At 38.0% G+C, this 14442-nt stretch overlaps 1 protein-coding gene across 2 annotated transcripts in view; it reads left to right on the top strand.

The window, feature by feature from the left end:
• ND-24 (NADH dehydrogenase ubiquinone) overlaps positions 1-14442 on the top strand; it is a 64272-nt gene that overhangs the window by 11467 nt on the left and 38363 nt on the right. The window contains exons 3-4 of one of the 2 annotated variants that reach the window (XM_067146277.2): positions 2983-3045; positions 4857-5044. In XM_067146277.2, the coding sequence (XP_067002378.2) occupies positions 2983-3045; positions 4857-5044 (251 nt within the window). The remainder of the gene's footprint in view (positions 1-2982; positions 3046-4856; positions 5045-14442) is intronic. The other variant, XM_067146281.2, reaches the window with a different exon arrangement.

Here is a 14442-nt window from a genome sequence, read left to right as displayed (position 1 = left end):
CCCAGTTTGTCCTCTTGAATTCCAACTTTATCTTCATATTGTGATCTTTCCTACTTTTATAAACGCCATTCAAACTTATTCGTCTACTAATGTCATTCCACGCCATCTCTCCGCTGACAGCCCGGAACATACCACTTAGTCGAGCAGCTCTTCTTCTTTCTCTCAATTCTTCCCAACCCAAACATTGCAACATTTTTGTAACGCTACTCTTTTGTCGGAAATCGCCCAGAACAAATCGAGCTGCTTTTCTTTGGATTTTTTCCAGTTCTTGAATCAGGTAATCCTGGTGAGGGTCCCATACACTGGAACCATACTCTAGTTGGGGTCTTACCAGAGACTTATATGCCCTCTCCTTTACATCCTTACTACAACCCCTAAACACCCTCATAACCATGTGCAGAGATCTGTACCCTTTATTTACAATCCCATTTATGTGATGACCCCAATGAAGATCTTTCCTTATATTAACACCTAGATACTTACAATGATCCCCAAAAGGAACTTTCACCCCATCAACGCAGTAATTAAAACTGAGAGGACTTTTCCTACTTGTAAAACTCACAACCTGACTTTTAACCCCGTTTATCAACATACCATTGCCAGCTGTCCATCTCACAACATTTTCGAGGTCACGTTGCAGTTGCTCACAATCTTGTAACTTATTTATCACTCTATAGAGAATAACATCATCCGCAAAAAGCCTTACCTCCGATTCCACTCCTTTACTCATATCATTTATATATATAAGAAAACATAAAGGTCCGATAATACTGCCTTGAGGAATTCCCCTCTTAATTATTACAGGGTCGGATAAAGCTTCACCTACTCTAATTCTCTGAGATCTATTTTCTAGAAATATAGCAACCCATTCAGTCACTCTTTTGTCTAGTCCAATTGCACTCATTTTTGCCAGTAGTCTCCCATGATCCACCCTATCAAATGCTTTAGACAGGTCAATCGCGATACAGTCCATTTGACCTCCTGAATCCAAGATATCTGCTATATCTTGCTGGAATCCTACAAGTTGAGCTTCAGTGGAATAACCTTTCCTAAAACCGAATTGCCTTCTATCGAACCAGTTATTTATTTCACAAACATGTCTAATATAATCAGAAAGAATGCCTTCCCAAAGCTTACATACAATGCATGTCAAACTTACTGGCCTGTAATTTTCAGCTTTATGTCTATCACCCTTTCCTTTATACACAGGGGCAACTATAGCAACTCTCCATTCATCTGGTATAGCTCCTCCGACCAAACAATAATCAAATAAGTACTTCAGATATGGTACTATATCCCAACCCATTGTCTTTAGTATATCCCCAGAAATCTGATCAATTCCAGTCGCTTTTCTAGTTTTTAACTTTTGTATCTTATTGTAAATGTCATTATTATCATATGTAAATTTTATTACTTCTTTGGCCTTAGTCTCCTCATCTATCTCGACATTATCCTTGTAACCAACAATCTTTACATACTGCTGACTGAATACTTCTGCCTTTTGAAGATCCTCACATACACACTCCCCTTGTTCATTAATTATTCCTGGAATGTCCTTCTTGGAACCTGTTTCTGTCTTAAAATACCTATACATACCCTTCCATTTTTCACTAAAATTCGTATGACTGCCAATTATGCTTGCCATCATATTATCCTTAGCTGCCTTCTTTGCTAGATTCAATTTTCTAGTAAGTTCCTTCAATTTCTCCTTACTTCCACAGCCATTTCTAACTATTTCTTTCCAGTCTGCACCTCCTTCTTAGTCTCTTTATTTCTCTATTATAATAAGGTGGGTCTTTACCATTCCTTACCACCCTTAATGGTACAAACCTGTTTTCGCATTCCTCAACAATTTCTTTAAACCCATCTCAGAGTCTGTTTACATTTATATTTACCGTTTTCCACCAATCATAGCTACTTTTTAGAAACTGCCTCATGCCTGCTTTATCAGCCATGTGGTACTGCCTAACAGTCCTACTTTTAAGACCTTCCTTTCTATCACATTTATTTTTAACTACCACAAAAACAGCTTCATGATCACTAATACCATCTATTACTTCAGTTTCCCTATAGAGCTCATCTGGTTTTATCAGCACGACATCCAGGATATTTTTCCCTCTGGTTGGTTCCATCACTTTCTGAATCAGCTGTCCTTCCCATATCAACTTATTTGCCATTTGTTGGTCATGCTTTCTGTCGTTCGCATTTCCTTCCCAATTGACATCTGGCAAATTCAGATCTCCCGCTACAATCACATTTCTTTCCATGTCGTTTCCCACATAGCTGACTATCCTATCAAATAATTCTGAATCCACGTCAGTGCTACCCTTTCCCGATCTGTACACTCCAAATATATCAAGTTGCCTATTATCTTTAGAAATGAGCCTTACACCTAGAATTTCATGTGTCTCATCTTTAACTTTTTCGTAGCTTACAAATTCTTCTTTCACCAGAATGAAAACTCCCCCTCCCACCCTTCCTATCCTATCTCTACGATACACACTCCAGTGCCGTGAGAAAATTTCTGCATCCATTATATCATTTCTCAGCCATGATTCAACTCCTATTACAATATCTGGTGAATATATATCTATTAAATTACTTAATTCTATTCCTTTCCTTACAATACTTCTACAGTTCAACACTAACAATTTTATGTCATCCCTACTTGATTTCCAGTTCCCTGTTCCCTTATCACCGCTCCCTAGGCCATCCCGTTTCCCTGAATGTACCTCCCTATTACCCTTCCAAACAAATTTCCTAACTTATACGTACCACTGCGGTTTAAATGAAGGCCATCTGAGCGCAGATCCCTATCTCCTACCCACCCATTAGGATCTAGAAATTTCACTCCCAGTTTCCCACATACCCACTCCATAGTCTCATTTAAATCCCCAATCACCCTCCAGTCAGTATCCCTTCTACACAGTATTCCACTAACTAACAGTTTGCTAATTTCTTTTTTTTTTTTTTTTTTTCAAGCATCGAGATTCAAGTGAAAACAATGCAGACACACCGTTTGAATTCACCCCTGAAAACAAGAAGGTATGTATATAGAGTAATTCTTTTTAAAATTTATTTGTACACCAGTAATTTGATGTTAAGACCATAAGCAAGTTCTTTAATTCAAGGCGAGTCAATAAATATCTGAAATTTTGCTCTAACTGTCTTTGGGTTGGCTCTATGGCATTGTGTGCTCACCAGCTGCTAGATGGCACCGTTGTCTATGTAATAGGTTTCAGCGTTACCAAATCAGTACAGCTTGTGCTAATGCGACATAAAGATGGCCACACCACACTCTGTTTGCATCAAGGAAGAACAGCGTTCTGTAATCTGTTTTTTGTGGTCTGAGGGTGTACCAGAAGCGGAAATTCATAGAAGACTTTCAGCACAATACGAGGACAATGTTTGGCCACAACAAAATGTTTACCAGTGGTTACCTGGACTGAAACAAGCCCTTCCATATGATGCTGAACCTGTAGCGTATATTTTGAATGTTATGACATATTATCACTCCAAATAACATAATTTTATGCAGAATGACAGTCAAGAGGGTGTACTATAGAACAACAGTTGGTGTGTCATACTGATTTTTAGAACTACAGGGTCTGTTATAAACCCAGACCGTCCAGTGGCATTTTTTACTCTCGGAGACGTACGCAGCTGCACGAGAGGCATGCACATACACTAATTCTTGACCTTGCAAGGAGCGTGCGCGTATTTGACCTAGCATCAATAGCCTGTTGGAATCTCGACTGTTAACATGGTGAGACAGTTATCATTGCAATGCTGTATTTTCGTACGTAGAAGTTATTGTAAGTACGAGTCGGCTCAGTGGGTACAGGATGCATTTGTTAAGCAATTTCCAATTACCTTCACAAGCACAGATTCACATAATTGTAAATAAATTTCAAACTACTGGCTCAATAAAAAACATGCGCACATACGAACAGTTTTAATAAAGGAAAAGACAGGTCACATTGGTGCGAATCTTGAACGGTCACCAAATAAATCGCTCACAAAATTAGCACAACAAGTAGGGGTTTCGTTTTCTGCACACAGAGCTACAAAGCTGTTACACATCGAACCGTACAGGTTTATGTGGGCCCATTGTTTAAAACCTACTGATCCAACCACAAAAGTGAAACATTGCGAGTGGTATCTTGCATCATTGAATGGTCGTTTATTCGACCCACAGCTTGTGTTCTTTTTTGATGAGGTTGTGTGAACAGTCATAACTCTCGCTATTGGTGTGCAGAAAATTCTAATGGTGTTTATGAAGTCACTTATTATGAAGGATGACACTTCCAGCATCTTTTACAAGGTAAGATTTAATATGAGAGTGTATACACGCTTAAAGCAGGGCGGCCATGCACGACGTCAGCTGAGCTGTGGCAGCTGCTGTAGCGCATGTGCGCTCAGTCTGGGTTTATAAGAGAGACCCTGTACGTATTTGCCTTAAAATGTGGATTTTAATTAATTGAATTTTAAATTTTTAAATTCATAATTTATTTTAATATCAACTATAAATGTTTTAGATATAAAGTGCCATTAATACAAAGCGACATTCCTCTTATAGTTTAGGCTATAATAGAAAAAAGTTTCACTTATAATTTATATAAATTGAGAGAAATTAATTTTTTTCTAGACAGTTGCAAATCAGATAAAAAGTGGGGGCACTCTTGACTAGTATCGAACAAATATATGTGGCATTGAGAGGGTTAAAGTCGATTGTTCTTTACATCCTTTTGAATATATGTAGGCTACATAGGATAAGTGAAGCCCATCAGTAGAAAACAGCTAAATAGGGCTGAGGTAAGAAAAATGTTTAAAATTGTTTCACCCTGTTGTTGCAGCGAGCTGATGCCATCATGGCTATCTATCCTGAGGGCCATAAGAGGGCAGCAGTGATTCCACTACTGGACTTGGCCCAAAGGCAACATGGTTGGCTCCCCATTTCAGCAATGCACAAGGTAGCTCAGATCCTCGACATGCCTCGGATGAGAGTGTATGAGGTGGCCACGTTTTACACCATGTTCATGAGGTAAGTCTTATTGAGGAGTTCTCTGCAGAAACCCTCTTAAACTTGAAAACGTGAAACAGAGGTATTGAAGGTTAAAGTTTTCAGATGCAAAAACACTATTCTCTTTCAGTATCAACTCGATTAATACAACTTACAAGCTTTTCAGTCTGTCAAATATGAATATAACACAACACTATAAAATATTTGTAAACAAAGTGTCGTGTTCGTGTTTGACAGACTGAAAAGCTTGTAAGTTACACAGAGAAGAGGTAATGGCACAAATGAATTGTTTTCTCTTTCCATTTCTAAAAGGCGCTAATGAATTAGGAGGGTGGGAAAGTTAAGGGGTTCTTGCACGGCCATCTACAGAATAGAATTGAGGTGCATATACTCCGCACTACTTTACTTCTAAATTGACGTTTTGGCCAATTTTAACTCTGGAAGTTATGTGCTGAAACGTAGACATCCAACCAATCATAAGCTGCCTTTCATATTGCCTTATATCGACAGAGTGCGATCTCGAAACCTAGTTGCCAACTGTAATATTTACATTCACCACGTGGTTAACATATCTGTCTCAGCGTGAATGGTATTTGGCGCGGTTCACAATCTTCAGTAATTAAGTGTTTTTCATATTAGTTTTTATCTCTCTAATATAATACAGTATATTGAAGTTTACAGTTTAGCATAGCATAAATTAGTACAATACAGGTTTAGTAGTTCAGTGTTTAAAAATAGCTGTAATTTTATTTATGGCCATGTATTGGTTAGTGTACATAGTTCATGCGTGTTTAGCATGTCTCAATTTAGTTTGGGAAAGACAAGTGGCAAGAAAGTCTGGCCATAACCTCCTTCCTGTGCCAACCATTAGCGGTGAGTGATGGGTTATTTCCTCATTTTCTTTTATTCTTAACAATGCATTGTGTTTTCAGTCCCGATTCATATGCTTTTCTGAGTACGGTATTACATTTTACAAGGGCTGTTTATCACGGTCGTATTGCATCAGCTGTTCTTGCGGCAGTAGTGCGCTGACAACAAACGTAAGACGATGCTCATTTGTTTTGTGAAATGTCAATTTAGAAGTAAAGCCGTACGGAGTATAGTACAGGGTCCCTGGCGACCTGGAAAGTCAGGGGAGGTAAGGGATTGTCAGGAAATTACAAACTTCTCAGGAGAAGTCAGGGAAGTCTTTTAAAAATTGGCCTGAGTCAGGGAAGTTAACTCTAATTTGTGTCAGGTAATTCATACTGTGACAAACTGCAACCTGTGAATCCATTGAAGCGAGGAAAAGTGATCAATTGATGAGGTAAGTTGAATTTTATTTTTAAAAATTAAAATTGTACATGTTTCGGGCTGTGGCAGCAATTAAAACAAGATGAATTTGTTGAAATGCTGAACAGTGTGTGGTGGCTCTGGCCCTACCAAGCTGTACAAGTATATTTTTATCTCAACAAGGTACAGTAGAAGTCCGCTATAGCGAGTACGGCCTATAACTAGAGCCTCGCTATAAAGACAATTTTTGCCGGTCCCTTCAAAATTCCTATATTAAACTGTGTATTATCCTTCGGTTACAGCAAGAGCCCTAACACTGATGCATCCATTATTACGAGCGATTTTTTTTTCCGTTACTGATATTTATGCACCCTAGTGATTATGTTGCATGCAGTCGGTCACCTTCGGTATAGTTTCCTCACTATGTCCACTAGCGAGTTCTGTCGTCGACATTCAAAGGCGATGTTGGAATCGATTAGTAATACCCGCCAACTGCTGTTCCATAAAGAAAATTCAAAATGAAAGAGAACTTTTTGCATAATAAATGCGTAAATAAAGTGTTTGATAACAGTTGTTAACCCGTTAAAAATAAAGGCTGAGAAATCAGTCGCTTAATTTTAATGCTATGTAAATACTGCAATTAATTAAGGACGGAATACACCTCAAGATATGGCAGCATGCATCATTGATTCCAGAGGTTAGTTTCTATTTTCTCACGTCTGTTAAATTTCAGAAAGGCTATTATCATGTAAATTTATAGCGAGAAGGGTATTTTTTATACTGGCACTAGAAATACGTATGTATTCACGATAAATATAGTACGGTTAAGTTAGGTTGGGTGACACTGTTTGAATAAGAAAAACTGAAATGTTTGCCACAAAATACCATTGATCATCTTCGGTACTAAGAGTTAGAAACTTCATTATGTTCTGTATTGTACTGGGATCACAGTAAATTCAAAATGTTAAGGATCCACCTTTTCAATACAATGACAAATTTATTGATGTGAGTTAGATCACATGTCGTTCTGTACAAGATTGGTACTAGTTTTGACACACATGCGCGTCGTCATCACCCAATGAATCAATTGAGTAAATCACAACTGATCAAAAAACAATATAAAACACATGACAGCACCTACAGTGACAAATGTTAAACAAGTTAAAATTGTGGTACAAGATGATGAGAGTATGGTTTGTCTGACCATAAAGTAAAATTCTATAAGATCTGAGAAGGTAACTCAGTTGTAAAGTCTTGATACAGAAGAAAATAGTCCAGTTTGAGGCATATAGATCATAAAGGTGTATATTTAGTCTTCTTAAAAAGAAACTTAAAACGTGTTATCCGTGGGAAGAATAAAGCTTGTTCTCTTAATCTGTGGTATTCAACAGGCTTAACTCAGGTGGTTCCGAAGCAAACAATGTGGTTCTGTGAGGATCTTAATTTGAACCAGTGTTATGATTCCCTGTTCGATATGAAATCGTGGAGACCTGGGGCCTGTTCCACGAACGAACTTTGCAACTTTTCAACTTTGCACTTTTCACTTTTCAAATTTTGCAAAGTGCAAAGTCTTTCTGTTCCACCATGGTCTAGGTTGTACTTTTCAATTTTTTCGCAAAGTGAAAAGTCTTTGCGAATGAGTGATACGATCGAGTTTATTCCATGAGCAAACTGTATAGGCCTAATACTCTACGATTTTAATGCTTTACTTTTCGCGGCGAATTTGACGGTATAATTGTCGTACAGTTTACGTTTATATCATGGGAAAAAAGATTATTACAACTAGCTGGCTGTGCTGGAAGTTGTCAAGGAGAAACGTGACATACTTTTTCGACAACTTTAAAGATAACCTCTCAAATTATGACACATCAATATTAACGAGAGTAGGCTGCCGTCAACACATTCACACGCAGAAGGAAATTCACCCTTCATTAGAAATGCCGTCGCTATATTGAGTGGATTATCAGGCTAACGTACTGTTAGGAAATATTACATTTACTATAACATCTACGACTTTGGTAACAGTTCGCAAATAATGGTTTTGATGTCCCATGCATTGGTGTTACACCGTGCAGCTGGGCACCATTTACTAACCAATGTAAGCATATAAGAATTTGTTCTTTTCCGGAAAGGGATTGACTTCTTTTTGTTACATGTTTCAATAAATGTCCGATCATTTCAAGAATATAATGAGCCTGTGTTGGGGTAAAACGAAATCACTCGCGAAAGTCCGTCGAAGTGAGGTTATGAAAATTAATCTCGTCTTTGTACGTTCTCTTATTGGATTCTTCATCACTGTCCTCACTTGATGCTAATAAAAGCTCACGTCGTAACGTGTTTATATCACTAAACCAAATTCTACGCCGAGAAACTAGTGTACATACTTGTTAATTAACATATGAAAAGGGAATCATCTCTTTGCAAGATTTATGAAAACTTTTCACTTCACTTCTTTGCACTTTGCATTTCTGTACCAATGGAGGAACATAACAGGCTTGAAAAGTGAAAAGATTCCTAACTTTTCACTTTTCACTTTGCAAGTTAAATTTGAAAAGTGATGGTGGAACAAAATCTGAACTGAAAAGTGCAAAGTGCAAAGTGAAAAGTTGCAAAGTTCGTTCGTGGAATAGGCCCCTGATGAAAAGATTGAAAGCCAAATTAGGCGTGATAAAAGTTTACATAGACGAAAAGAAAGTGAAGTGAAAGGAGGCAAACTCACCTTGAGCAGCGTGTTGGCGCAGTTGTTGAAAGGTGTGGAGCTGGGCTACTGAAGAGTGCAGTAATAGAGGCCAAGTAGTGGTGGCAAAGGGAGAATGAGGGGAAGGGAGGAGCCAAAGCAGGGGAGTAGGGCTAAGGTGGAGCAGAAGGAGGAGGTAGTGGGGGTAATTGATGGAGATGCGTATTGCACATAGCTTGAAAGATCGCGCTCGTGTTTGGAATTCTGATGTTTTTAAACCAGTTAATAAGGAAATCAAAAAGAATGCTAGGCTTCTCAGAAATGTCATTTAAGTTGAAGTTAGGGTTGAAGTATTGATCAAAATGGATAAAACAATTTTCAATTATATTCATGAGAGGCCCTTTATTAGCCATTTGAAGGATCTCTAATTCATGTTCAATGTAGGTAAAGTTATGGTTGGAGTCAGAAATGTGTTGACCTATTGCTGAAAACCTATTATATTTTATAGCGTTGACATGCTCCGAATACCTAATCGTAAAAGTCGGGAAAGATACCAAACACACACAAAAACATTAAAATCAGCATGAAACAGCATTCGGTTTGTTCAAACATTTTCGCGGATGTTTTCCGAGCAGCGGCTTACTCATTAGCACGTATTTTCTAATTCCAATAGTCTGAAAACGCATATTCATTTTCACTCCAGAGGCTTGTGGCAAACATTTCCATTTTCTTACTTCAAACGGCATTACCTAACCTAGGTTTACTGCGCAACGATTATGAAAACATATTTCAAGCTCCCTGTAGAATAATAACATTTTAACTATAACTTTATATGGGAACAGCCTTTCTGAAATTTAACAAGACACGAGGGTAGTCTAACCTCTGAAATTAGTTATGCTCACCGCTGTATCTTGAGAAGAAGTATTAGATTATTTTATTTAAGGAATTGTTTAATTCAGCCTGCATTTCTAAGGAGTTAACAACTGCTGTCATTGTACTTAATTGCAAAAACATCATTTTCCAATGTTTGTTTACACCAGTTGTTCTCTTTGAAGTTTTGAGGAGACCTCAGGCTCGCTCAAGATTGACTTACTCGCCGTAGCAAGGAATCGATACAGAAGATGATCGATCGCATTCATTCTAAATGCTAGAATAGATTGTAATGAATATTGATAACGGATAAAAACTAAATGCCCGAATTTGCCCGTAATAACGTATGAATCAGTAAAAGGGTTCTCCTTTTAACCTAAGGATATTGCACAGATTAATATAGGAATTTTCTAAGGTTATAAAAACATTTTGTCATTAAAACAAGGGTTTTTTCTGCTGTACTACAGCAGCTGTGGTCCGATGTGCATCTGAGACCGACATCTCACTTTAGCCCTAAATACCCGCACTCTTAATTCTTCTTCTGCCTTAATCATCCTTAGCAAGCTTACAACATCTTATTTCATAGGTTTAATGTCCCAGAACCAAAACTAAAAGAAATAAATATTTAAGAATTTTAACATTTCCTTAGTGCTAAATGCAGGTTTTTCCCTATTGTGAATTACGTTAAATCGAATATAAAATTGCCTTGTTCTTACAGAATAATTATCGGGACTGAAAATTTCTTCCGTTAAATGTGGATTTACGCTAAATCAAGGTCATGCAAAATCAGGGTTATACTGTAATGAGCTTTCAATTGTTATTCTGTGTTAGAAAACCAGGAAGATCTAGGACTTCAGACTGAAGAAGATAAAGAAGACGTAGTAGTTTGAGGAAGGAATACACACACCTGTACTGTAAATGCAAGGAAAGTGTAGAAAAGCTTAGAAGTAATGCTTCTTGGAGTATGTTGTAATTGACACATTCCTTTATAAGGTGGTAATAAAACTCTGTCTTCAGATAGGTGAATTAATTTAAACTAGTAACCATTAATTATTAAACATGATTATTGCATTACACAGGTAATAGCACCTCTTCCAGCGTTACCCTATTTTCATATCTTTCAATCCTTCATTTCAGAACCTGCTAAATCCCAGTTTCAATACCAAACGCCATCACATCCAGATTTCCTCAACTTTGCTTCTTTAATATTTCAAAAACCACATTCCGTAAGACTTTTATATTTGAGTATTCTACGCTAAATGTCTAATTTAATACCGCATTTATGCGAATAATACCCGCACATTTTTTAAAATTTGGGGCACGAAATCGGGGTGCGGGTTTTATTTGCGTCAATGTTGGCCTTTTTTTTTTTTTTTTTTTTTTTTTCAAAATCAGCCTTCCTAAATTTAGGGTGCGGTATTATTCGATGGCGGGTATTATTCGCGTAAATACCCACACATTTTTTTAAAAATTTGAGGCACGAAATTTGGATGCGGTTTTTGCGTCAAAGTTGGCATTTCTTTTTTTCAAAATAAGCCTACCTAAAGTTAGGGTGCGGGGATTATTCACGTAAATACGGTAATTTAACATTAACCTTCCTTTAGTCGCTCACGGAGATTTCCTCCAGGCCAATTACATTTTGCGTGGTACTGAACTTCTCAGTTGAACCGTTGGTCTTTCCACCCCTATACCTTTCTCCTTGTTCATTTGGACTCATCCTGTCAGCATTTCGGCGCGATCGTGCATCCTGTGAGCGAGTGTGTGATCATTGTTGTGACAAGTGATGTCACCTGGACGTTTCCTCCGTGTGCAAATAAGCAAAAAACCTCATATTTTAGTGCATGTTATTTATTTTCTAGGTCGATGACTTTGTTGTTCTGTTCTTCTAAACGTATTTTAGAAAAATATTATTTCATATTTCATATGATGTGATCGTCGTAGGTAATATCATAAGACCATTCGTCGCAGTTAAGGTCTACAGTATTCTGAATTTAGATCAAACAAACTGTGTAAGAATAACCTACTAATACTTAAAAGGGTTTCTTTTAATTATACCAAAGATTACTGCAAACGAACATGCCAAAACAACACCTCAAAGTACGAAAATTTTAGATTTATTGGACATTGAAATTTATAAATTTAAATGTAATAAAAATAGCTCTTGCATTTAATTTAATGTTTAAAAAGTGAAGTAAGATGGTTCTGCGAGGACTGGAAAAAAAGGTAGCACCAACATATGCATGTATACGGAACCATTGATTGTAGAACCACTGTACCTGTACAGACCTTCAGTGTAATCCCCTTCAACATGTTGCATCGGTTGCTAGTTGTGTGGAAAGCCACATCTGTTGACGTCCGCAACGGAGCGCCCTGCTTCTCAAAGTATGGCGTCTCATGTACACAACCGCTTCCCTCAGAATGGTTCCTTTAGTTTGGGGAACATATCAAAGCCACAGGGGCTCGTCTGGTGAATATGGAGGATGCTCCAGGGTCTTCCAAGACATTGCCTGCTGTCACAGTGCTGCTCCTGTCAGGGAATTGTATGGTGATCTTGTAGTACCAATTTTTGGATGTACTGTGAAACCTTGTTAGTGCACTCCTCATTAACAGGTTTTCCCACCAGCACGTCATAAATTTGAAGCTCTGATTCTTATCGTATTAAATCTAAATAAAAATACCTCACTAATCACGTCATGAATTTGAGCTATTGCTGCTTAGTACGATCACATTTTTCCTAGCCCTGAAAATGTCATCCCTTGTCAAAGGAACGTGATTTCCAACTCAGGTAAGAGACCTTGCCACAGTTGCATGATAATGGAAAAAGGCCTTGAATCCTGAAATGCACAGGATAAGTTCCACCTTCAGGGAGCAAACCGTTAGCCTCAGGAATGCTCAGTTTTGCTTGTCAGTTAGCGTAGAGATTGCTGAATAACATAGTGATTCTGTTTGTACTTGTATTTCACATTCCATTCAGAAGTTAAAAATTTGTGTTGATTGGTACAGTGAAGGGTCCTGTAGTGAATATTTGTTGCGTGATAGCCTACATCTGGATGAGGAACATAACCATATGAAGTTGACCAGAGTGGTGCATATTTGTATTGTGATAGCCTAATTATGGATACAGGAAAAGTTGTGAAATTCCTTACTAATGACAAAATTAAAATCTGTCAGAAAGTTGACGGGAATCTGCATCTTAATGCGAGCAGAGGTGGCATGAATGTTGAAACTCGCCCCTTCAAGTTTCAATTCAATCACTCTAGTCGTTCGAAGTTTTTACAGATTCAAAATGGCTGCCAAAGTAATTCCTCGCAGACACCCATGGTCAAGTGTAACCTCCAATTCAGTGTCTAAGAGTGTGACCAGAAAATAATGTAAGAGTGCGATCTGCAATAATACTTTGATTCTTTTATGGGCCCCTGAGCAAATATTTTCATATTTGTTGTTTGGTGTTTTTCACACCTTTCAGTGCACTGTTATTTTATAAGCCCCAGCAGAAAAGGTTTTCATATTTGTTCTCTCGAGTTTTTTTTTTTTTTTTTACACCTTTTAATACTCTTTTCTCATATAGTTTTCACTGTACCCATGGATACACGATGTAAAACACCCTCATGTCGGAAAAAATTGTTTTTAGTGTTTTCCTATCCCTGTTAGGTAGTTCTCATTCGTGTATTCAGTAGTACGTTTTCTTGGTTAACCCATTCTTTTTCTCTGTCCCCTACTAAAATGTCTTATCGAGATTTTGCTGTCTTTTATTTTATATCTTTAATATTTTTTAATATCTTTGATGTTATATTTCTGACACGATTGAGTAAACCAAAACGAGTCCCCGTGTCTCAATCCATTTCCCAAAGTAAGGGAACCATTCCAAGGGAAGCAGTCCCATAGATGAGACGCCACACCTCAAACAGTAGGTTTGGCTCCTTGACTGAATGGTCAACCTTCGGTTCAGAGGGCCCCAGGTTTGATTCCCAGCCGGGTCAGGGTTTGTTTGGTTAATTCCTCTTCCTCGAGGACTGGATTGGTTTTAATACACATCTTCATTTACATGTGACACATCGCTCCAGAAATCACCACAGAAACGTCTAGTTCCATGGCTAAATGGTTAGCGTACTGGCCTTTGATCCTGCAGGTCCTGGGTTCGATTTGCGGCCAGGTCGGGGATTTTAACTTTCATTGATTAATCGCAATTGCTCAGGTCCTGGGTGTGTGTGCCATCTGCATAATTAGAATTCATCACAGATAGGACCCCATCCTTGCAGCCATGCAGGTCGCCTATATGGCATCAACTCGAAAGACCTGCACCAGTCCTTTTCGAAGGCCATACACCATATAAAAAAAATTAAAAACACAGAAACACGCAATAGTGAATACATCCCCTACACACACATTAGGGTTGGCATCAAGAAAAGCATCTGGCCATAAAACTGGGCTAAATTGATACAATGTGCCAACCCAGGTAAGTAAGGAAAAAGGCTAAGAAGATCAAGTGATAGAGCACTTCATCACAGAGATCATCAATGATGACACTGCTACTGGGATCAGGTACAATGGTTTTTCAGTAAACTGTTTATGTATGCATATATTGCCACTACTTTTTACA

The sequence above is a fragment of the Anabrus simplex genome, chromosome 1 (assembly GCF_040414725.1).
Source record: "Anabrus simplex isolate iqAnaSimp1 chromosome 1, ASM4041472v1, whole genome shotgun sequence".
Classification (NCBI taxonomy): domain Eukaryota; kingdom Metazoa; phylum Arthropoda; class Insecta; order Orthoptera; family Tettigoniidae; genus Anabrus; species Anabrus simplex.
Note: the sequence above shows the minus strand (reverse complement) of the source record. Positions and strands in the feature narration are given on the sequence as shown.